We start from the raw sequence: 24,379 nt of genomic DNA, 5'->3' as shown, positions 1-24,379 counted from the left end.
TGGACTCATCTATATTTGAGTGGGTTTACACGAAGTTACAAAATTTGGTATCATCATGGGGAAACTGATTATGAACATGGTAGTACTAGCGAACCTCAGCCAGCGGTTAGATTAGAAGATCCAATTAGAACGGATGTAGATTACGGTGTAGGTACTGAGCAGATGGTAAATGATCATTTTAGAGGGGAAGATTTACCCAATGCCGAAGCTAGGAGATTTTATGATATGTTGGATGCTGGAAAGCAACCATTGTACGAAGGTTGCAGAGATGGTCATTCAGCTTTATCATCTGCTACAAGATTGATGGGCATTAAGACGGATTATAATTTGGCTGAAGACTGTGTGGATGCGATTGCTGATTATGTAAAAGGTATTCTACCCGAAGATAATGTAGCTCCTGGCTCATACTACGAGGTTCAGAAACTCGTAGCTGGTCTTGGTTTATCGTATCAGGTAATAGATGTATGCAGAGACAACTGCATGATTTATTGGAGGACGGATGAACAGCGGGTTTCATGCAAATTTTGTGGGAAGCCTCATTATAAAGATACGAGTGGAAGAGTTCCAGTACCATATAAAAAGATGTGGTATTTGCCTTTGACGGAAAGGTTGCAGAGGCTGTATCTGTCTGAACGCACAGCGCAACCAGTGAGATGGCATGCGGAGCACTCAACAGATGGTGAGATCAGACATCCTTCAGATGCAAAAGCGTGGAAGCATTTCCAATCAAAGTATCCCGACTTTGCGTATGAGAGAAGAAATGTCTACCTTGGATTATGTACTGATGGTTTCAGCCCGTTTGGCAAGAGTGGAAGACAATATTTTCTATGACCAGTCATTCTTACACCATACAACCTACCCCCAAACTTGTGCTTGCGACGAGAGTTTTTGTTTCTCTCGATTCTCGTTCCCGGACCAGAGCATCCTAAGAGATCACTTGATGTGTTTCTTCAGCCACTAATATATGAATTGCAACAACTATGGGCTCAAGGTGCTGAAACATACGATGTTTCGTATAAAGAAAACTTTCAAATGCGGGCAGTACTAATGTGGACAATAAGTGATTTTCCAGCATATGGTATGTTATCTGGATGGACAATGCATGGAAGGCTATCATGTCCATATTGTCAAGATAACACTGATGCTTTCCAACTAAAACACGGAAGGAAAACGTGTTGGTTTGACTGTCACAGGAGATTTCTACCACCAGATCATCCATATCGTAGAAGTAGGAATTTGTTTACGAAGAACAAGAGGGTGTTTGACAGTCCACCTCCGGAAATTCGTGGGAAAGATTTGAAGACACAACTTAGAGATTTTGGTGCAGAAAGGACGCCAGACGTCGGTGGACATGAGCATTTTCCGGTAGATGGTGTTGGAAACCTACATCACTGGCACAAAAAAAAGTATTTTTTGGGATCTGCCATACTGGGAGGATCATCTACTAAGGCATAATTTAGATGTCATTCATATTGAGAAGAACTTTTTTGACAATCTCATGAACACGATCCTTAATGTTCAAGGTAAAACAAAGGATAATTTGAAGTCAAGACTGGATTTAGTCAATATATGTGCTCGTTCAGAACTTCATGTTGATGAGAGTGGTAGGGCTCCTTTTCCCATATACCGACTTGATGCAGCGGGAAAGGATGCGTTCTTTGATGGGATTTCAAACGATGTGGAATTTCCAGACGGTTACGCATCTAATTTGCGTAACTGTATCGACAGAAAGGAAGGAAAGTTTACTGGCTTGAAAAACCATGATTGCCATGTAATGATGCAGCGCCTCCTTCCGTTTGCCTTCAAGGAACTATTACCACGAAATGTTCATGAAGCAATTGCAGGGATAAGTGGTTTCTTCCGCGATTTATGCACAAGATCAGTGACTCTTGAAGGTATTGAAAATTTGAATACTAACATAGCTGTGATTCAGTGCAACCTTGAGAAGATATTTCCTCCCTCATTTTTTGATGTTATGGAGCATCTTGTTATTCACCTGGTAAGAGAATTGGAACTTGGTGGTCATGTGCAGTATAAATGGATGTATCTGTATGAGCGGTATATGTTCCATTTGAAGAAGATGGTGAAAAATTTAAGTAGGGTGGAAGGGTCTATAGTCGCACAGATGATCAATGAAGAAACTTCAAACTTTGCCGAATACTACTTTCCAGCAGAAGTTCAGACCAAAAACAGAAGACCTGCTCGGCATGATGATAGAGGCGAACGGGCAACATATCATTGGAAGGTTCCAGACATTTTCACAGACGTTGGACGACTTAGCGGAAAACCAAAGGACCGTCTACTTACTGATCAGGAGCGCAGTCATTTGCAAACATATTTACTCACCAACTGCGAAGATGTTCTTCAATATGAAAGGATTTTCATGGCAGAAAAGCGGTTCGAATATAGATACGCCACAGAGGACGAACTAGAAGAAATGAAGCAGAGAGAATTTGGTGGATGGGTGTTTACTTATGTGAGTGATGGTTTGGCCAGAGGTAAAACATTTGACGATTGGATACGCGAGATGGTCGTTGGACCAAACTTTGTTGTGAAGTCATATCCGAGATTTTGTACTCGAGGATATGCATTCACAACTCAGAAGAGGAGACGTTCGAGTACGACTTACGATGCTGGTGTTTGTTCTGCATCAGGAGATGATGTATACTACGGACACATAAATGAGATTTTGGAAATCAAGTATTTGGGCATGGTTGGATTGCGCTGTACTGTTTTCTATTGTGATTGGCACGACAACACTCTAGATCGAGGTGTGAGAACAGATGCATTTGGTGTTACATCAGTAAATTCAAGATGGAAGCTGCAATATTATGATCCTTTCATTCTTGCTTCTCAGGCCGATCAAGTTTGTTATATCAAGTACCCCCGGGTAAGAAACAGAGATGATCCATGGGTTACTGTTACAAGACTCAACCCGAGAGGCCGAGTTCAGGGAAGTTCTGAGCTGGAAGACCCACTACAACCAAGCACATCCGGCAACTTAAGTACAGCAGAAGATTTAGGTGGAGTTGGCCTTGTAGTCGATTTAACCGACTTCGGAGAGGAAGCCGCCGTTCACGTAGAGGATGAACCAGTGATTGGAGAATTTCACCAAGATCCAGATTCAGATTCATCTGGTGATGACGACTCGGAAACAGACTAGCGTCGACATTTTTTTTTTTTTTAAATATAAATACCGAGGAATTTCCGAGGACATATAGGTTTTCCTCGGAATTTCCTCGGAATTTCCTCGGAATATATCTTCTCGAATTAGGGATTTGATTATAGATTCCTTTTCCTCGGAATTCCCTCGGAAAATTCCAAGGAAATTCCGAGGAACTTGGGGTTTTAAACCGAAAACAACGTTTTACGGATTGAATAACACGTATATAACCTTCATTAAGTGTCTTAACCAGATTATGATGTTTGAAACTAGGAACTTTGGTGTTTTATCCAAGAACAAACACTTTTACGATTGCATGAACGAAAACCACACAACATAAGAGAAACACTTATACACTTTAATAAACGGTAAAGGGAATACTTACAATTATTTTTGAAATTGTGTTATTTCATGGTTTATGATCATCTATACAAAGAATCTTCAATGGTATGCATTATAATTGTATAAGAAATGAAATACGGCGAAAATAATCGATGTTTTAAAACCCCAAACCCTGGTTCCTCAGAATTTCCTCGGTAATTACCGAGGGTATTCCGAGGAATCCTGGTTCCTCGGAATAATTTCATTTAACCGGGTAAACCAAGCCGCCAAATATTTCGCGAAAATTGAATCAAAGAATTCCGAGGAAATTCCGACGGAAATATAAAATATTTCCGAGGAAATTCCGACGGATAGTTTCCGTCGGACGCCTCATAATATTAGGGCGAGCCCGATCTTCTTCCCCATTTCTCTCTTTCTCTCCGCGCCGCACAGTCTCTCCCTCTCGCGATTTCCGGCGACTCCACCGTTCTCTCTCGCGATTTCCGGCGAATCTCCCCTAATCCTCCCCCATAATCATGTAAGAACCCTATCCCACTCTCTTAGGGTAGATTTGTATGGTTTTTAAGTAGATTTGATGATTTTGGAATGAGATTTATAGATTTTTGTTAGGTTGAATGGTAGGATTGTGTAAAATCGAGTTTGATTATGTATTTCACTTGATTTGGATTTTTTTTTTGGTTTTTATTGATTTTGTGGTTATAAAAATCGAATTTGTAATTATATATATATATTCAAAACGTTTTTTGTATATAAAATCTATTTTTTGCACTTTAAAATCATTTATATATTTATTAATGATTTTTAAAATCTACAAAACTTTTTTGTGATTAAAAATCATATATATAATATTTAAAATCATTTTTTTGTGGTAATAAAACGTTTTATGTATTTTATATATAAAATATAAATTTCTATATTTATTAAACATTTTTAATATTATTAAAACTATTTTTTGTAATTATTAAACATTTTTAATATTTTTAAAACTATTTTTTGTAATTATTAAACTGTTTTTGGGGTTTATTAAAACTATTTTTTAATTTTTAAACTATTTTTTATTTATTAAAACTTTTTTGTTAATTATTAAACTATTTATATTTTTGTGATTAAAAACTATTTTTAATTAAAACTATTTTTTTTAAATTTACAGGTCTAATGATGATCAGATCCGGCCTCGCCAGCGTCGTAGCCGGGGTGGTATGGAGAGCCAGTCTCGGGGTTCGTCCAGCCATGTTCAGGATTCCGTTTCGCCCCACAGCTCCTACCATACATCTCCCTCTCCATTACCCGCTCCTGCTGCTCCCGCTCCCGCTGCTACACCCGCTCCTGCTCCTACGGGTCCTCCGAGAGTGATGAGTGTTGCGGAGTTGGTTCGACAGCCCGGTCGTGACTATCTTCCCTATCTCACTGAGTATCCACATGGACATGGTCAAACATGGTAATTAAACTTTTATTTTTTTTATTGATTATTAATAATTTGTTCTTTTTATTAGGTTCAACCGATCCGGGAACGGGATCAGCGCATGGATCAACCGTATGACATCCGACTTTCACTCACTTCTCTCTCGAGAAGCAGCATCTGTGGTTTCGTCAGTTTGCGGTAAGTATTCAAATTTTTTACTTATATTTTTTATTTATTAAAACTATTTTTTGTGATTATTAAACTATTTTCTATATTTATTAAATATTTTAAATATTTTTAAAACTATTTTTTTAATTATTAAACTATTTTTTATTTATTAAAACTTTTTTTTTGTAATTATTAAACTATTTTCTATATTTATTAAACTATTTTTTATTTATTAAAATTTTTTTTGTAATTATTAAACTATTTATATTTTTGTGCTTAAAAACTATTTTTAAACTATTTCAGCAAGAATTCAACTGGAATTCCGATGATACGCTCTCTATCTATAACCATTTTGTCCATAAAGTTATGGACAACTATGGGAAGCAGATGTACGAGTGGAAGAAGAAGTGGGAAGTAAACAAGGTAGTTTTTAATTTATTAACAATTTTTAATTTATTAAACTATTTTTTAAATTATTAAACTTTTTTTTTTAAAATTAAAATGTCCCAAAGTCGATGAACGACACGGTCTGGAAGGAGTTGTGTGAGCATTGGGATAAGGAAGAGACGAAAGAAACTTCTTCCACCAACTCCAACAACCGCAGGAGCGACCGTAAAGGGAAAGGCATCTACAAGCATAACTTGGGTGCCCAATCTATTGCCACTCTCGCGGATCGCATGGTAAGTTCAACCGCTTTTTCTTCAATTATTTAGGTTTCAGAATTTTATTTTTTATGCATTTTTTCAAATTTCTAATGTTTGTTTAATTTATTTTTTTTTCAAGGCGGAAGAAAATGAAGGCAACCCGGTTGATGATCTCGCCCTAATGAAAAGGGCGTATACCAACAAGAAGACCGGTCAGATTGATGATGGTCTTGTGAGGGACGTGGTCGACCTGGTCCAAACTCAGGTGTACGACGAAGTGTCTCAGCTTCAAACCGATGATGACGATTCGACGGCTTCGACCAACTTGTCCCGGGTTCGAATCAACGAAATCGTTGAATCGGTAAGTTTTTTTTTTAAAGTTCAATTTATTTATTTCTTGATTTTTATTTTATCATCAATTTATATTATCTAAATTTGGTTATTTATATTTCAGTCGGTTCCAAAGAAGAAGGGACGTTTGGTCGGTTTGGGTCGTCGCTCCCAGTCGGCTGCTCCTTCTTCTGCACCACCGCCATATGTTGATCCAGAAGTTCTTACGGCTCAGCTGAAGGACAAAGATGATCGGATATCTGCGTTGGAGACCCATATGGCAGCTCAACAGGCGGGCTATGAGACCCAGAAGAGGCTGAACGAGCAGATGATGGAGATGATGAAGAGGATGTACCCGAACGAGGTGTTCCCGAACATTCAAGACCCGTAGTTTTTTTTCTTTTTTTACCAAAAACTTGGAATGTTTTATTTAACTTTGAATATTATCTACTATGTTTTATTTTATGTTTTATTCAATTTTAATTTTAAATTTTTGAATTTAAATTTAAAAAATTTTAATTTTTTTTAAAAAAATAATTTTTTTAAAAAAATAAATTTTTTCGAAATTCCGAGGAACTTAACGTTCGTCGGAATTTTCCGAGGGAGTGTAGTCCCTCGGAATTTTCCGACGGATCGGCGTTCCTCGGAATTTTCCGAGGGAAAGGCGTTCCTCGGAATTTTCCGATAAAAATTCCGAGGAATATTTCGTCGAAACTTCTGAGGATTGGACCATCGGAATTCCCTCGGTATATTCCGAGGAACCTTCCGACGAACTTTGTGTCCTCGGAATTTCCTCGGAATTTTGTTTTCTCGGAATTCCGTCGGAAATTTCTGACGGAATTCCGAGGAAGTATGAATTTCCGAGGAGATATTTCCGAGGACTTTTTTCGTCGGTATGTCCTCGGAATAGCGTTATTCTGACGACATACCGACGATTTTTTCCCTCAGTATCCCGATGTTTTCTTGTAGTGTACCCAAACTAATTCGGACATGTTACGTACCTAAAAATTACAGGTATTTTACAGGTATTTGAATTATAGATTCGAACCGATCATGACCTGAAAAGAACCAATCCAAACCTAAACCAAAAAGTTAAATAACAAATTTTATGATATATACTTTGTATAAAAAATAATTTAAAGTAAAATATATAATTTTTAACAGATGGTTTACTTTATTAAAATTTGATTTTGTATATTTGGAAATATATAATGTATGATGACATGATATATTATGATGTATGATATATGTCAATTTTTAAATGAGTTATGAAATCTGTTAAAGTTGATAAAGTTATTGAACTTAAATAGCATATCTGTGGTATATTATTTTTTGTTTAAAATATTTTGTAACAATGTTGCTATATCTTGGTTTTAAAATAGGATAAAAGTTTAAGAATATTTAATTTTTGATTTGTTTCAAATTTAAATACTTTTCGAAGTAAGATATATTCTTAGTAAATATATGAATTAGCTTTTTCATAATTTAAAACAGAAGTATAGAAAGGATGACGTGTATTGTTACATAGTTGATGGATCAAACGATTTATATAATTTATTTATATTGGGTGAAATGAATCATTTATTAATTATGAGACTAATGAGACATGTTTAGAGAATAATATAATAAAGTATATGTGGTACATTATTTTTGTGTAGCAAATGGTACGGTCATCTAATAAAAGAAAGTATATATGTCGTATAACTTTGTTCTTGTACAAAATAATGTGGTCTAATAAATAAATATATTATTAAATATTTGTTAGAGAAATTTTTGGTTACTTATTGTTAATTAAATATTATAGTAAGACCAAAAATATTGTTAGTTAAGGAAATGGTCTAAACAACCTTTTTAAATAGATTTAGGGGGGCTTATTGGACTAAGGATTTGAGAAAATTTCAGGAGTTTTAAATTTAATGGAATTTGAAGATTTTAATAGGGATTTGGAAATTTTGGTGGTAATTTAGATGGGGATTTAGGTAGGACTTTTTTTAAAAACCATAGGATTATCTTTATATGTAACGACGTCGTTAAAGCTCGTTTGTTAAAGAAAAAACGAAATGTTTTTTCCCGGATGATTCAAGTAGAGGTGATGTTACAACCATCATACCTGTTCTCCCAGTTACATCTCCAGTTCTGTCCCTTGTTGCTCATCAAAGACGTGTGATGACTATAAAGCTTAAGAAAGTGATTTAGCAGATCCGCGAGGCCCCACTTCAAGGTGGTATACACTATACACTAGTTTTCTTCAGTTATTCACTCCAAGTTGCAGAGTTTGAGAACAAATCTAAGCTCATACAGTTAATTCCATACTGAGATTGAGTTGATAGAATCATATATTGTTAGAAAGAACATTGGTTTTGATAGGGTGTTGCTACTGACCATTCAGCTCGGATGGTTAACATCTGACCCTTCAATGACTTCAACTAAAACATAAGCAACTGTCCTCACACGTTATTTCTCATCAACAAAGAACCTATTTTCTGGTGGCCAACAGATACAATTAACCTAAAACTAGGTGAGAAAATAGACTGTATTTATCAGGTTTATACTAAAACCACAAAAAAGGTTTGGGATGTACAGACACAAAAGTGCATGTATATATCAAACGAACACCTACGCCAAAGGAAAAGCTTCAGTTTTGGTGAAGTTTCCACTCTCAAAACAAAGCAAAGGATAACAAAACAAAGGATACAATAACAAAATGAAGGTATCAGAAACAAAAACAAAAAAAACGAAATCTTTAAGTACACAGAGCAAATGAAGAAAAATCAACTGCACCATCATCATTCTCGTAGTCATCGTGGTCTTTGGTTTGCTAAGCTTCTGTGGCGAGAATGTAAAGCAAGTGAACTCTGTTGGTCCAGGATAGGTCGAGCAATGTAATTAAGATTGGTTCTCGTGTGTTCCAAGACGATTTGAGTTATGTGGAAATCGAAGAGCATGGAATCAGAGCGTCAGGGACTCGACAGAGAGGTTGCACAAAAAGGGACTCGACAGAGAGTAAATCAAAGAGGAGATCGGAGGTAATGACGGTGTTGGACAAGAGTGTTTGGCCTCAGACCCGAAGCAATGTGATGGCTCTTTCCAAACCTTTCAAAGGAACTCATGGTCAAGGGTGAGGCAAGCAGGGGACAAAGAGAAACTAGAAAGATAGTTCTGAAACAACGTTACAAGAATAGAGAATGGCAATTGTCGTCCACAGAGTACGAGGTAGAAGATGAACTACGCAATTGATTTTTTCTTCTGAAATTCCATCTCTTTAGGTGGTATTTGTTTCTATTGAATTTGAAGTGTTAATCAATTTTTCTAATAATCTAAAATAATCTTTGATAAAAACATTTGATGAAATCCTTATTTTTCAATAAGGAGAGTTTTGATAGGATTTTTACAAATGTTATATCCAATAACCTTGAATTTGTATGAACTTTTACAAATACCATATCCAATAAGATGGGATTTGGAAGAAAACTAAAATTTGATGAAATCTCCAATTCAATAAGCCCCCCTCTTATTAAAACTCCTTCCTTTTTAATAGTATTGATAGTAAATATTTTTTTTAAATGGTAATCAATTGTGCTCGATACAGAAAACATTACCCTTTTATTTTTCATATGCTTTTTTGAATTTAATGGTATTTTTCCTTTATTATATTTTCCTTAAAATTACTATTTACAAAAAACAAGTAATGATTCATTAAAAATAAATTTACATTAAATTAGATAGAGAATATAAAAACCTAATACTAATTGTTACTATTTATATAATTGTATTTGCTTCATTCTTATATATGTTACTAAATTTGAAAATTTAAATTAAATGATATTGATTTATTTTTGAAATATGATTTTTACATTTACTTTATTACATACAATTGATTTATTTCATATTAACAAGTATCTATATTTATTTTTATTTTATTAGATATTTTTATTTTTTATTTATAATTAATTACTTGTAAAAAATGTTAAAAAATATTAATTTACTAAAATTTTGGATTGAATAATATTTAATCATCCAATTTTTAATAACATCCGAATAAGATCGTTTTCAAAATTCAAAAAAGATATCCAAAAATTTGATTGTAAGTGAACATGTAACTGAATTCTTATGCTTATTAAAATGAATTTAATTAAAATAATTATACTTTCCTTAAAATAAAATAAAAATTAGTAATTTATAATAATAGTATTATCAAATAGTTAAAGTTTAACACAAAAAATCTTTCAATGAAATTGCAAAAAATATTTATTTTTTAAAAGGTGAACCTAAAGTAACTTTTAACTTTAAAATAATAAATTTCTATATTACTATGTTTTGCTATAATTCAATAATCATTTTTATCGATTTGAGCAGTTTATAACCAAACCATATCGTTATAGTATTTCTTAACCAAACTACTTTTTCTATTTTGATCGGAACACCCTGCATAACATTACCATTTTCATTTGCGCAATTTGATATTGGTATGAATCAGAACAAGTATCGGTTCTTTTTTCTGAAACAAATACAACAATTTGGCACAAACCATTAACAAAAACCCAAAAGTTCCCAGATTTTGACATGAAAAGCAACAAAACTACAATCTGACGTCGAACTCTCCAGCGCGTGTCTGAGCACGAAACCCTTTGTACAAACGAGGAGGGATAGTTTTAAGATCAAGTTTCTCGATTCTTAGGCCAGAGAGAGCAATCCCCATTATCTTAAACCCAACTTTGAATGTCGGATACACATGAAGCCGTTCCAAGCCCGTTTCAAGCGCTAATGTCCCTGACAAACATGGAGTCTTGTCACTTGGGATTCTCCCTATTGTCCATGTACATGTCTGCAAAACATAGTCTCAAATCATAAAAGGAAACTTTCCAGAATGAAGAAACTGAACTAAAGTAAAAAGGCAGACCACCTTGTTAGAGAGGATGGTTACAGTTCCATGATTTGATGAGAGATCTGCCGATGAAACACAGTGAGGAAGCTGGAAACTCAACGTTATTGACTCAATCGTCTTTCCAGGGTCGCTTCTGATCCCCACTAACACACTAACCCGACATGTACCGGAATCTGATGTGATCTGAGGCTTTACATATAAAGGTGTGTTCTTCAGCTTCTTCACCCTGTAACTCATGAGCTTGAACTGTCCATCTGGAGGGACAAAGGAGAGAACTTGATGAGACTCCCAAGGCCTAAAGCGGACACAGGGGTGAAACCTCATGTCTTCTAGGACCGAAGGGTTTGCAAAGGACAATGTCAAATCTGGAAAACCAGTGAGCTGAGAACTCATTTGGACTTCGCCATAAATCTCGCATTTTACCAATTCTCCATCCCTGAAAACAAAATGTTTTCAAAAACCAGTTGAGTTTTTTGGAAGGTTAAACGAATAAGATTTCTTTCAGGTGTACAAACCTGTTGACGATTGCATCCATTTCTTCAACAAGGTCGACATAGACTTCGTTGCTGGAGTACTTTGGATCAGTAGGTCTCCAAGGAACACAAGAGCCAGCTCCACTAGGGAGCGTGTCACTAACGTTTGAAGCGTTTCCGGTTACAACGCTCAACATTTTGCTGACAAGATTCGGTGGAGCTATCATTTCCCTCAGGATGTTCGGTTCTGTTGTGAGAGGGAAACCATTATCGATCATCTCATCCAAAAGCTGCAAGTCACAAGAGAGGGTGAGGCAATAGCCACCATAGTTTCAATCACGGTTCTAGAAAAAGGGAAAAACAACTTTCTTAAAATCTGATTTATACAATTCAAACCGGTTTAAACATTCTAAATCGATTTATGCCGTTCTAAATCGGTTTAAATCGATCTAAATTAGTTTAAATCTATTAAATTAAGTAATAATATTAGTACAAACCCGCAATTTTGTCAAATTTCTTTTGTTTTGTATATCTACTTTTGATAAATCATCAAAATAATTTAATAATTAAACTCAAAAACTAAAATATCTTATATAAGTCTAATATATATAAAATAAATCATAGTCCCTAGTCCCTAACAGAGCGCATAGTTACAGCTTAGCGTTTCTAAACAGTGTACAGTTATAACAAAGATACCTCATAGACAATGATGAAATTGTCTTTGACCAGATCTTCATTTAGCCCACCAAGGTAATCAGACAGAACATCAGCTACTCTGCAGAGAAACTAAAACTCGAAATGGTTAAAAACACACTCAACATTTGGTTATCTAGAAAAGAGATTCACCTCGATTGCCATCAATGGCGGCATTTCAACTTGAGTGCAAGCTAAGAAAGTGATGCCATCACGAACGATTTGAAAAAGGTAATGCGTTGGTGAAGCAATCACTGGAAGTGACTATCCAATCAAACACACACACAAAGTTGGATCAATAGCGAAAAAAGATTGAAACTTTTAAGGTGTGGGAATAATAAAACCTTAAAGGAATCGGCTTGATCCCAGAACCAAGCGCATATGGATCGATCGACGCGGTGACCAGTAAGCTGTTTCTCCAGCATTACCTCTCTGTGAAAACATAGAAGGTCAAAAGATGTAATCTTTCAGATTGATTGGGTCAGAGGAGGAGATGACTCACCCGGAATCGGAGAGGAGAAATATACACTGAAGCATCGATGACCTGTACTGCTCTCTCTCTCTTCTCTGATCGAATCGTAAGATTGCTCCTCCTCCCTGATGCTTCTTCCATTGACGTGGAAACGGACGAACAGTTCATCAGATTGGGCTTTCATCTGCTACCATTTGATAATGGGCTTTTGTATTTTTTGTAGATTATTAATATAATACTATAAGTTCTCTAATGTTAGCCCATAAAGCTTTTGGTAATTTGGTATATGTTACTTTGCAAAAATAAAATTATAAAAATAAAGTGATGATAGGTACAAAATTACATAAAAACATAACCGATAAATTTTAAAAAGAAAAGATTATTTCTTTACTTTAATATCAAGAGTATTTTTCTAAACATTTCTTTTTATGAAATCACATTATATATAAAAATATAATCATTTTAAATTTTATTAATATTTTCTTTATCATATATGTTATTTGAAAATATAATAGGGAACTTAAATAAAAAAGAAAGATTAAATTAAATTTTATTCATCAAAGATATCTTAGTTTATGTTATTTAAATTATTTTGTAATAATTTGAGAAATAGATTGAGTTAAATAAAATGCTATATATTATGTTGTTTAAGATTATCTTTTAGAAGGGAAAATTATGTCTTTACTTTAAAATTAAGATTATTTTGTGACTTTAGTTATTATGATTACAATATATGTATAAAAGATATTTTCGTTTTTAAAATTTATATATTTTCTTTTTTAAATTGGTTATTTGAAAAAAATAAAGAAATACAACCTATAAAATGAAAAATAAAATACATATATAATAATGTTAATTATATATATTTGATTCATTAAAGGTATCATCGTAATCAACCACCGTGAGAGTTAACGTGAGAACGACACGTAATAAATTGACTTCTCAAATAATATTATAGAGATTATGTAATTTTTGTTTTGCAATTTTAATATAATATTTTTGTTAAAGAAATAATGGTTTGGGTTTTTATTTGTCATTTTTCTGCTAATTATCTCAAGCTAATCAATATTTCATGAAGTAAACTGAAAAGTTACATATATAATCTTTATTATGCAATTTTATTTCTCTAGAAAGCTTTCTCCAACCTCTCTCTAGAAGAGTCTTTCACCAAAGTTCAATGTCAGTGGCCGGTGGTGGCTTTCGCTGCCGGTTACCATCTCTTACTTTTTTCTTTTTGATGTAACTACTTCGGTCCTTGATCGATCTCTGTTTTCATTAGGCGATGTATTTTTCGTTTCACGACTTTGTGTTGTAGATTTCAACCAAACCAGAGTTGAGCTTAACTCGTATATATCTCTGGTTGTTTCTGTTTGTATTATAGTCTGATCCAAGTAAGGATCACGGAAGCGTTTACTGTTCGTGTTCTTCTTTCACAAGATCGCCCACTGAAATTCCAGTTAGCTTAAGTCGTTGTATTTTCATCGGAGGATATGATTCCAAATTCTCTCCTAGGAAATCATACTTTACCGTTTCTGCAAGTCGATAGGCTTATGGGTAAAGCTTTCCGGTTGGAAAGAACAAAGATGATGACAGATTAAGATCGACGGTTCAGAAGAGAGTAAGAAGAGTTGGCGTTCAAGGAGCGGTCTGACAAAGATTCTACTTATGAATTGATTTGATTAATCTCAAGTTTAAATCTGAAGATGTTTGATGGTTCGATTAAAGCGCATGTTGAAGTGAAGGAGGACTTTGGTGACTTGAAGAATCCGGCGACGGTGGATGAGCAACTCGCGGAGGAGCGTCTCTGTCGTGACCGAAGATCCCATTCTCCAAAAGCCTTGACAGTAGACGCATGTTATCAGAAAGAAGATTGGCAGGACACGTGGCGAGCATGGAGACAGTCATAACATAATAGTTATCCGATCAATCGGTTATCATGGGTTTGGGCTTATGAAATTGTAATTGGGTGGGATTAGTTTTTTAAGTTCACCATGTAATGTGGCCCACGGGACTTTCTTTAAATGAAATTAAGTTGACAAAAAAAACAACTTTATTATACGTATAACACATTAACCAAGTTGAAGGGTTGGTCTTTCTAGTCTTTTTCTAACACTGTTTAATTCAAACATCAGAGTTCTAAGAGTACAAACTCAAAACAGGAATAACAGACACTCACCAGTAGATGATATAAGTAAAGCTCAACCAAGCAAAAAACAACAACCGATAGTAGAAAAAAAATCCAACCAACATACTAGTTTTTGTGGACCAATTCCATAGCATCGTGTCTTCAAATCCAACTTGCTCAAAGTTGTAACCAAAGAGACATTACGTGTTATCTCCATAGAAGAGTAAACTACCGGTCTGTTTACTGAGACAATTTCAAAGGTCTCGAGAATATTTCATCGAGTAAAGAGTTGCTTTCCAGTCAGCACAAACTGACGAGCAGGCCCGATCCTGTACATGTACTGGGAACATATTTGCACAGGGCCCATTACAATTTATAAAAAATTTAATCCAGATTAGGGTTCGAAATGTTTTGAAATTATTATTTTTTTTTTTTAAAAAGGATCCTAAATTTTGTTTATTTCCTTTGAAAAGGCTCAATTTTTTTTTTCAGCACTGGACCTCATTTCCAACTGAGACGGACCTACTCACGAGAGAAAAGGTAAATATTAATCTCTTGCTTAACCCTAATCCCAAGATAATTATAGATCTCGGTGAAGCCACAAGGGCAATTCATTTAACCTACAACAACAATGTTGACTTATAACATCGAACAAGCTTGAACCAATAAGAGATTGGACCTAGCACGAAGCAGCGGAGCAGAACGAGAGAACCAGCAGCCTGTCGAACAAGCTTGAACCAAGAAGAACCACCAAACAATATTTCAAACGAAAGTAGAGGGAATGACCCGGGATGAAACAAACATGAGCACAAACCGGATAGAACACATCAACGAAGACTAGCATCATTTTAGTGAACCTGTCAGAAGGCTCGATTAAACACAAATCCATAAATATACGGCCCTAACAAAATAGACGACGAACCACCACTGCCATGACCAGGTTCACCATGGTACGCAACAACGACGAACACCAGCAGCTAACAAACCTACCGGTTACAATTAATCTGACAATTAATACATAACATATAGAATATATTCTTTTTTCATATAGAATATATTCTATGCATTTGCTTACTATAGTTACTTGTTTAGTTATAACTTTTTGTGTTATGCAGTGCAATTTTCCTGATTTTATTAGATAAATTAGATTTAAAAATAAAATTTATAACGCACAAATCAAATGAGCTACGCGTTCAGGCAAAATACTATAAACATTCCCATTTTACAGTTTAATCAAAAGTAGAATCTCGTCTATTTTGTTTTAAGGATTCCATAGAATATTACATACTAAAAAGTCCAGTCAAAAGAAGTTTAGTGACCTAACACATACTTCTAAACTAACATTATCCAAATTTTCTTATTTTGTCCCTCCTTAGAGTAAGCTAGGTCGGCCCACTGAGAATTTCACAGCACAACCCTTCTCAATTCAGTTTTAGATTACTTGTTGAAGTGAAGATATTAAACGCCGTTGATGTCGGCATTATGCATCTACCCAACCAAAAGAAATTCAAAGACAACGATAAAATTTTCTAGTTTTTATGGAAATTTTAAAAGGAAAGTGTATAACAAGTATTTCTTAACAGTTTTTTTTAAAGGTTAACCAAGAATTTTTGAGCTTCTTTCACCCCATCTTATATATTAAAACAGAAGTCACAACTTTGATTCATGTGTGATTTTTTTTAAAATAGACCTAATGGACCTATTCATAGAAATTCATACTATATTTTAATTCAGACTAATAATAAATATAATTTTTAAAATATTTTAATCATAGTATATTTTGATATCTTTTCATTTTAAATATAAATATATTTATTTTAAAATTCTAACAAATCTGTTTTAAAAGATTTTTACAAGATCTTCATCTTCGAAATTATATTTAAATATTTTCACTAATTTCAAAATTAGTTTAAAATATTATTATACATTAATATATTCAGTTATATAAAATAAAAAATAAAAAAATCTATAATATTTTAGTTATTATATAATCATAATCAATCATACTAAAATAAAATTATTATATTGAGTTAATATAATAAAATTGTATTAAATTTATATATTTATATATTTTATTTTCGTAATTATAAAATATTTATGTTCAAAAATAAAATCTAATATGTTGGTAAGATGGGTTAACATTATCAAACTATATAATACATGTATAAAAATTAACATGTATTTCTTTAAAGTTAATAATATAAAATCTTTGTAACTACTTTAGTCATAATATATTTTCATTTTAAATATAATATATATCTTATATATTATATTTTAAAAATTCTAATAAATCTGTGTAATATTTAAACAATAACTTAATGTATTTTAAGTTATCGTTTAGACATGAAAATAAATAAATTATATCCTATTTTGTCTACTTTTATAGTCATGATCATGTTAAAATATAATTATTATACTAAATAAATATGATAAAAATATATTCAATTGATAAATTTATAAATTTTATTTTCATAAATATAAACTATTTATTTAAAATATAATATGATGATAGAACGGTTTAAAATTAACAAACTATATAATACATGTCTAAAAATTAACATATCTTACACTTTTATATATATAATAATAAATTATCTAAAATGAATAAGCATAGAAATATTGGTAAAAAGAAATCCAGTTTTGAAATACAGGTCAGAATTTAGCATAAATTAAGTACAAAATATTTTTTAAATATATTTTCTCATGAATATATTAATTTGGTTAATAACTAAATGCAAATACAATAAGATAAATATAATAAGAAGTGGCAAATACATAAGGTTTAAACAACTAATTAATTATAACATGTAAATTATAAAATTATTGTATTTGAAATAGTTATTTAAATATTTAAGTATATGATTAATATTAAAAATATATATCACTTATGTTCTAAAAAAATAATTTATGTATAGAAAAGTGAAAATAAACACCCGTGCGGTTGCACGGATCAAAATCTAGTTACAAATTTACAATCAAAGTTCATAATAATGGTTTTCCGAATACTTCAAGTTTTAAAATTATATTAAACTCTACAGTATAAACCACAAACAAAATTCCTTATAACCTCAAAGCCTTAAATTATATATTTTTTTTAGAAAAAAGCTATAGATTTAAACTCAAAATAATGAACTTCTTCAAACTTTAAAAATATTATTCTATTTTTTATGGCAAATGTTTTTAGTTTAAAATGGTAAACTTGTTTTTTAGGTTTAATTGTACATGAGTATACATACACACATATTCATATTACAGAAATGGAAAAGTATTACCAACTTCGGATTACATTTGAAAGGTATACCTTTGCTGTCATAGTTCTAATATTTGATCTGTAACGTAAAATTGATCGAAATAGTCGGTCGGTCATAGTTAGGACATGCTACCCATAAGAAATTAAGAATTGTAAAAATGGACCAAACGGTTAATGGGTCCATGGACTTTTCTCACGACACGTGGCAGAATCACCGCCAAGTACATTTCATGTGGACACGTGTCACACCATTAACCAATCAGAATATCTCACACGGTGCAAATTGTAGCATCTGAAGTGGAACCCAGTGACAAGTGACAGATCAACTACCACATGATCTATTAATACCTTGATGAGTCGAACAGTCTTCATATTAGCACGTGTCAGTATGTAATGTCGTGGCATCACTTGGATAAGTGGGACCTTCTTTGTTATTATTCAAAAAAAGTGGGACCTTCTCTTCCAATAGTTAATTGTTACGAAGCTTCACGCGGTTATATACAACCGTTGGATATAACAATCTTGCTTAATAGCCGTTAGATAAAAATATTTTCTGGAAACTTTTAGGAGTCGGTCCTATTGTATTATCTGAAGTCATTAGTGATTAAATCTTTAATTAATTAACTTAAACCACTGAAAAACTCTATATAAATCAACACTTCTTCCTATTCAACGATCACTTACAAACGCAAAACAATATATACAACTCACAAAGACAAACACTCTTCATTTCTTAAGACAAGATGGCACTTGAGATCGACAACAAATTCACCGGACCAGTCGCTAACGGTGGAGAAAAGAGAGCTTACGTGGCTTTCCTCGCTGGAAACGGAGACTTCGTGAAAGGAATGGTGGGTCTTGCTAAAGGGCTAAGGAAAGTTAAGAGCATGTATCCACTTGTGGTGGCTGTATTGCCGGACGTACCAGAGGATCACCGGAAACAGCTGGTGGAGCAAGGCTGTGTCGTTAAAGAGATCGAGCCGGTTTACCCACCGGAGAGTCAAACCGAGTTTGCCATGGCTTATTACGTTATCAACTATTCTAAGCTTCGTATTTGGAAGGTATAATAAATACTAATATGTGTATAGTTTTTGTGATAAAAATTTACAGATGTCAACATATATTATAGTGACTTGTACTGTGTTAGGCTGTTAGAAATAGCAAACTTCTATACTTTTTAACCAAAGTATTTGTATTTTACAGAATTTTGTGGCTTTTTCTAAATGTTTTAAATTATAAAATACGCCAGTTTTAAATTAAATTTAGAGTTTATAATTTATTCTTTTTTTTACCACCAATATGTTTTTCTTTTTAATAATTTATTCTTTCGATTTCAAATCAGGCTTAATGTTTAGAGTTCAGTTTTTGGTTCAGTTCAGTTTTGAGAGTGTGTACTTATTCTAGACTAGCTATTTCATAAAATTAGACTAGCTATTTCATTAAATTCTTACAAATAATATACGTTGAAAACTATATAATAAAAAACTATATGATGAAAATATATGCATGGGTGCAGTTTGTGGAGTATAGCAAGATGATATACTTGGACGGAGACATACAAGTGTTCCACAACATAGACCACTTGTTTGATCTCCCAAACGGCCACTTCTACGCAGTCAAAGATTGTTTCTGCGAGAAGACATGGAGCCACACACCACAGAACAAGATAGGTTATTGCCAACAGTGTCCAGAAAAGGTGACTTGGCCGGCAGAGCTTGGTCCTAAACCACCTTTGTACTTCAACGCTGGAATGTTCGTCTACGAGCCTAATCTTTACACTTATCATAATCTCTTGGAGACTCTGAAAGTTGTTCCTCCCACTCCTTTTGCGGAACAGGTAAATAGAAGATTTTTTTCCTGTTTATAAACAACCCAAAACACGTTATAGTTATCTTATTCGTATACACTTCTGTTGCTGCAGGATTTCTTGAATATGTATTTCAGGGACATATACAAGCCGATACCGGGAATTTATAATTTGGTTATGGCTATGCTTTGGAGACATCCGGAGAATGTAGAGCTTGACAAAGTTAAAGTTGCTCACTATTGTGCTGCTGGTTCTAAGCCTTGGAGGTAGTAATATTACATGTTTAACTAATTTCAAACTAGTTACAGAAAAACCTAATTTACTTTAGGAGTAAAATTATGGTAAACTTATGTTCTGAGTGTTGTTTATGGTGTTTTTACCAGGTTCACTGGAAAAGAGCCGAACATGGGGAGAGAGGATATCAAAATGTTGGTCAAGAAATGGTGGGACATATACAACGACGAGACTCTGGATTACAAGAACATCAGTGGCGACAAAGGAGGAGACGACCATAAGAAGCAGTTTGTCAAAGCTTTGTCGGAGGCCGGTGTGCTTCAGTACGTCAAAGCTCCATCTGCAGCTTAGTCACCATATAATCATCAAGCTTTCTTACTCCTTTTTCTCGTGTTATATTGATTTAGTTCGAAACATGTGTATATCACTATAAGTTATATGTACAATACTGCTTGAGATTCGTTTTACTGGTTTGCGAAAATATGTAGTGTTTAATTATATTGTTATATAGTATCTTAGATACTATAATATAATTAATAGCTTGAGAAGATACAGTATCTTAGATACTATAATATAATTAATAGCTAGAGAAGATACTGTATCTTCTCTAGCTATTAATTATATTTTAGTATCTTCTCTATCTGTTAAATATCAATCTTGTTAAGCATAAAGCACTTTAGTTTGATAGTCACCAAAGAACTTTGTTAAGTGCTTCCTCAATAACTACAACAGTCAGCGTTCAAGCAATTTACGTGATAGTATAACACTAATTTTGCGCACCCAAAGACAGATAAGAAAGCACAGCACGGTTTCTTTTCTTTTTCTCTTCCTTACCAGTAGAGATCGTCTTGCAACATTGAAAATCGATGCCATAATCACAATTCCTAGCATCGGGATACGAGAATGCCCACCGTAATCACAAACTCAAACCATAACAGCATTAAACTTTACATCGTACTGTCATCCAACTCTTTTTTTTAACACAAAAAAACATATGAATAAACCGTTGCCACCACTCTTGGACCAACTTGAAGAAGCAACAGCACAATTGTCTTGTGCCTCCGACAGTTTCGAAAAAAAAAAACCGAGCCGTTAATAAAACAGAGCGTAGCCCTTTCTTCATTTTGGGACGTTCTGGTCCTTTTCGTTCCCTGGTGCATGAAAGAGCAAGGGCATGAAAGGTTATAACTCACCCATTTTCTACAAAAGTTACAAGGTCTTATAAAGATCAAAAACGCTAAGTTTATCAAATTAAAAAAAGGAAGATTACAAAGTGGCTATTTGAAAGAAGATTAATTTATTGATGTTATATTTAAAAGAAGTTAAAAATAGTACTTCTGAAAGAAAAATCTAAGAGCATCTTTTTCGCTTAGTTTTGAGCGTCTCTTAGGAGGAGGGTCTACGGTTCTGAAGAAAACGGTATGTTATGTGTGCAAAATAAGAGACGTGTGTTGTGTGTTCTTTGCACTGTTCACGGGTCCTACCGATACGTGGCAGTCCAAAATTAGTGCATTTTTTAATTTTTTTTTTTAAATTAGAAAAAAATAAATTAAAAAATAAAAAACTTTTAATGGAGTTTAGGGATAGAGATGCTCTAAGTGGAGTAGACATGATGAAATTTCCACTCTTTTATTTGAAGATGCAGACAGAACGAAAGACCTTAAAAGTCAAGAACTTATTTTGTATCTAGCGCGTTATCACAACTTCGACAGTGAAAAAAAAAAAAACTTCGACAGTGAACAGAAATATTGTCCGCGTTTTAGTCTTCTTGGATACAACAAGACATGAAGTGTCAAAAGCTCTGAGAAAAAAAATGCAGAAGCCAATCTTTCTCTCTTGCTTCCTCTTCTTTTTCTTCGTCTACTTCATCCCACGACAATCTTTCTCTTGCCCACAGGACCATAGAGAATTTCTTCTCGAGTTCAAGAAGCTGCTGACTCACAACATCAAGAACCACTCCACACAAATCGCTTTAGGGGAATTAAAGACATGGAGGCCGAACTCAGATTGCTGCAAATGGAAACTTGTGAGATGCAACACTCGTTCGCCTTCCAAAGAAGTGACAGACCTGAATCTCAACGGTCTTGTCCTCTTTGGCTCAGTGAGTTCAACCCTTCTGAGACCGGTTCTGCGTGTAAGCTCTCTCATGAGGCTAGATGTCTCCTCTAATTTCATACAAGGAGAGATACCTGGAGATGGGTTTTGGGAACTTGACCAGGTTAATCTCTCTTGACATGGGTCGTAACAGCTTCAACGGCACGATCCCTCCTGATTTGTTTTCCATAAAGACTCTTCAGCACCTTGACTTAAGCATGAATGCTATCGGTGGTACGTTGAGTGGTGACATCAAAGAACTCAAGAATCTGGAGGAACTGTTTTTAGATGAGAATCTTATTATTGGAGGAGAGATTCCTCCTGAAATTGGTAAAAATCTGAAAATCAATCTCAAAATTTAAAATTTGTACTTCTACGGTTTCATATTTAGTATAGCTGTAAGAGTAAAATTTTCACTTCGTTTTAGAATTTCAATACAAAATTTATTATTTTTTTTGATCAAATTAAATTTATTAACTTTAAATGCTATATGATTTTTTATATCTTCTAATTTATTTTTATTGGTTGAAATATGATTAACCATACAATTAATAATGTTTTTGTTTAGAAAATATATAAAATTAAATGTTTATTTAATCTGTGTGAAACGGAGAAAGTATTCATGTATGAAAAGGATGTTAGATAGGGGTCGTAGATGCTACTAACTTTATACCGTTGTGTGTGTTTGTTTATGTTACAAGGCAGTCTTACTGCACTACGGAAGCTATCATTGAAACAGAACAAGTTCTCTGGTTCTATACCGTTGTCCATATCACAGTTAACAAAGCTCGAAACAATATTCAGATGAATTTCATGTCCTTTAAGATCCCATATGGTATTGGCAGCTTGGTCAATCTCTCAACTCTGTCTATGAGTAGGAACAATTTCTCCGGTGGAATTCCATCGTCAATTCAAAATCTAACAAATCTCGAAACCCTTGAGCTTGAGAATAACAGTGGCTTGTCAGGTGAGATTCCCACATGGCTATTTCATCTTCAGAAGCTGAGGAAACTGCGTCTCGGAGGAAACAAACTCCAATGGAACAAGAATGGCTCTATCTTTCCACAGTCTAAGTTAACACATCTGTCACTTAGTTCTTGTGGTTTAGAAGGGAAAATTCCGGATTGGCTCAAGAATCAAACAGATCTTTATTTCTTGGATTTGAGCTTGAATAGACTCGAAGGAAGCTTCCCCAAATGGCTGGCTGATCTGAAAATGGAAAATATAATATTGTCAGACAACAGACTCTCAGGTTCACTGTCTCCTAGTTTGTTTCAGTCTCTGAGGTTAAGTATCGGTTCTTGCTCTATCAAGAAACAACTTCTCAGGTCGTATCCCTAACACCGTTGGAGAAACATCACTTATGATACTGAAGCTGTCTGAAAACAACTTCTCAGGATCAGTACCAAAGTCTATAGCAAATATTTACAGGCTGCTGTGGCTGGACTTGTCAAAGAACAAGTTATCAGGCGAATTCCCAAGATTCAGCCAACATTCATTGCTTGCATTGCTCGACATATCTTCGAACGAGTTATCTGGAGATGTTCCAGCTTCTTTTGGGTTAAACACCGTAAGTCTCACCATGAGTAAGAACAATTTCAGCGGCGAATTCCCTGAGGAATTCACAAAACTCTCATTTCTAAAGCATCTTGACCTTCATGACAACAAAATCTCGGGTATGTTCCCTAGCTTTATCTCCAGGCTATCTCAGTCTCTTGAGGTTCTTAGCCTGAGAAACAATTTCCTCAAAGGTTCAATCACAGAAGACATATCAACTCTCACAAGTCTCAAGGTCTTAGATCTCTCTGAGAACAGCCTCGATGGAACTCTTCCTTCAAATCTTGGCAATCTCACAGGAATGGTAGAATCCCCCACGAGCTCTTCTTCAATTGTTTCTAGCTTCATTTCCGAAATAACCGACTTATCAGAGATCGAATCACAAGACTTGGAAGTGAATTGGAAGAGAGTAAAGCAAGTTATTTCCAACAGAAACTTTTACCTCTACACTTGTCCTGTTCGTTTGGTTGCCGCGGTTTTCGGCGTCGGCATCGGCGGCTGCGTCGGCGTCGTTTGGTTGTTGTTCGTTTTGTTGACGCCGACGCCGACGCTGCCGCAGATTGTTGTTCGTTTCTGAGCCGCATGTAGTTGACGCTGACGCAGGAAGCATGTTTTGGGTTGTTCGTTTGACAGACGTTGCGGCTATTTACATTTATTCATTTTTTATTTTTAAAAAATTGTAAATTTATATTTTAAATATTAAAATGCAGCTTAAATATATTTACATCCATAAAAATATT

At 34.1% G+C, this 24,379-nt stretch overlaps 3 protein-coding genes across 4 annotated transcripts; 2 read left to right on the top strand and 1 right to left on the bottom strand.

The window, feature by feature from the left end:
• Positions 1 to 10,479: 10,479 nt before the first annotated feature.
• LOC111200946 (AP-3 complex subunit mu) lies at positions 10,480 to 12,768 on the bottom strand. Of its 2 annotated transcripts, none has more exons than XM_022692589.2 (7): positions 12,603 to 12,768; positions 12,445 to 12,532; positions 12,254 to 12,364; positions 12,104 to 12,193; positions 11,450 to 11,697; positions 10,953 to 11,370; positions 10,480 to 10,874 (listed from the first exon to the last, which is right to left on the bottom strand). In XM_022692589.2, exons 1-7 carry the CDS (start codon positions 12,635 to 12,637, stop codon positions 10,629 to 10,631), a joined length of 1,236 nt encoding a protein of 411 aa, XP_022548310.2. In that variant the 5' UTR covers positions 12,638 to 12,768; the 3' UTR covers positions 10,480 to 10,628. The 2 variants fall into 2 exon arrangements, with proteins under 2 accessions (XP_022548310.2, XP_048595887.1); XM_048739930.1 differs by having other exon boundaries at positions 10,950 to 11,370; positions 12,603 to 12,760.
• A 5,844-nt stretch (positions 12,769 to 18,612) lies between these two features.
• LOC125577870 (galactinol synthase 2-like) lies at positions 18,613 to 20,503 on the top strand. The gene is made up of 4 exons (XM_048739929.1): positions 18,613 to 19,008; positions 19,464 to 19,784; positions 19,869 to 20,020; positions 20,138 to 20,503. Exons 1-4 carry the CDS (start codon positions 18,691 to 18,693, stop codon positions 20,337 to 20,339), a joined length of 993 nt encoding a protein of 330 aa, XP_048595886.1. The 5' UTR covers positions 18,613 to 18,690; the 3' UTR covers positions 20,340 to 20,503.
• Positions 20,504 to 22,183: 1,680 nt separating this feature from the next.
• Positions 22,184 to 24,216, top strand: LOC106432610 (receptor-like protein 46). The gene is made up of 3 exons (XM_048740328.1): positions 22,184 to 22,412; positions 22,861 to 23,334; positions 23,411 to 24,216. Exons 1-3 carry the CDS (start codon positions 22,184 to 22,186, stop codon positions 24,214 to 24,216), a joined length of 1,509 nt encoding a protein of 502 aa, XP_048596285.1.
• The last annotated feature ends 163 nt before the right edge of the window (positions 24,217 to 24,379 follow it).

The sequence above is a fragment of the Brassica napus genome, chromosome A9, assembly GCF_020379485.1.
Source record: "Brassica napus cultivar Da-Ae chromosome A9, Da-Ae, whole genome shotgun sequence".
Lineage (NCBI taxonomy): Eukaryota > Viridiplantae > Streptophyta > Magnoliopsida > Brassicales > Brassicaceae > Brassica > Brassica napus.
The sequence above is the reverse complement of the archived record's forward strand: the minus strand, read 5'-3'. Positions and strand labels throughout refer to the sequence as shown.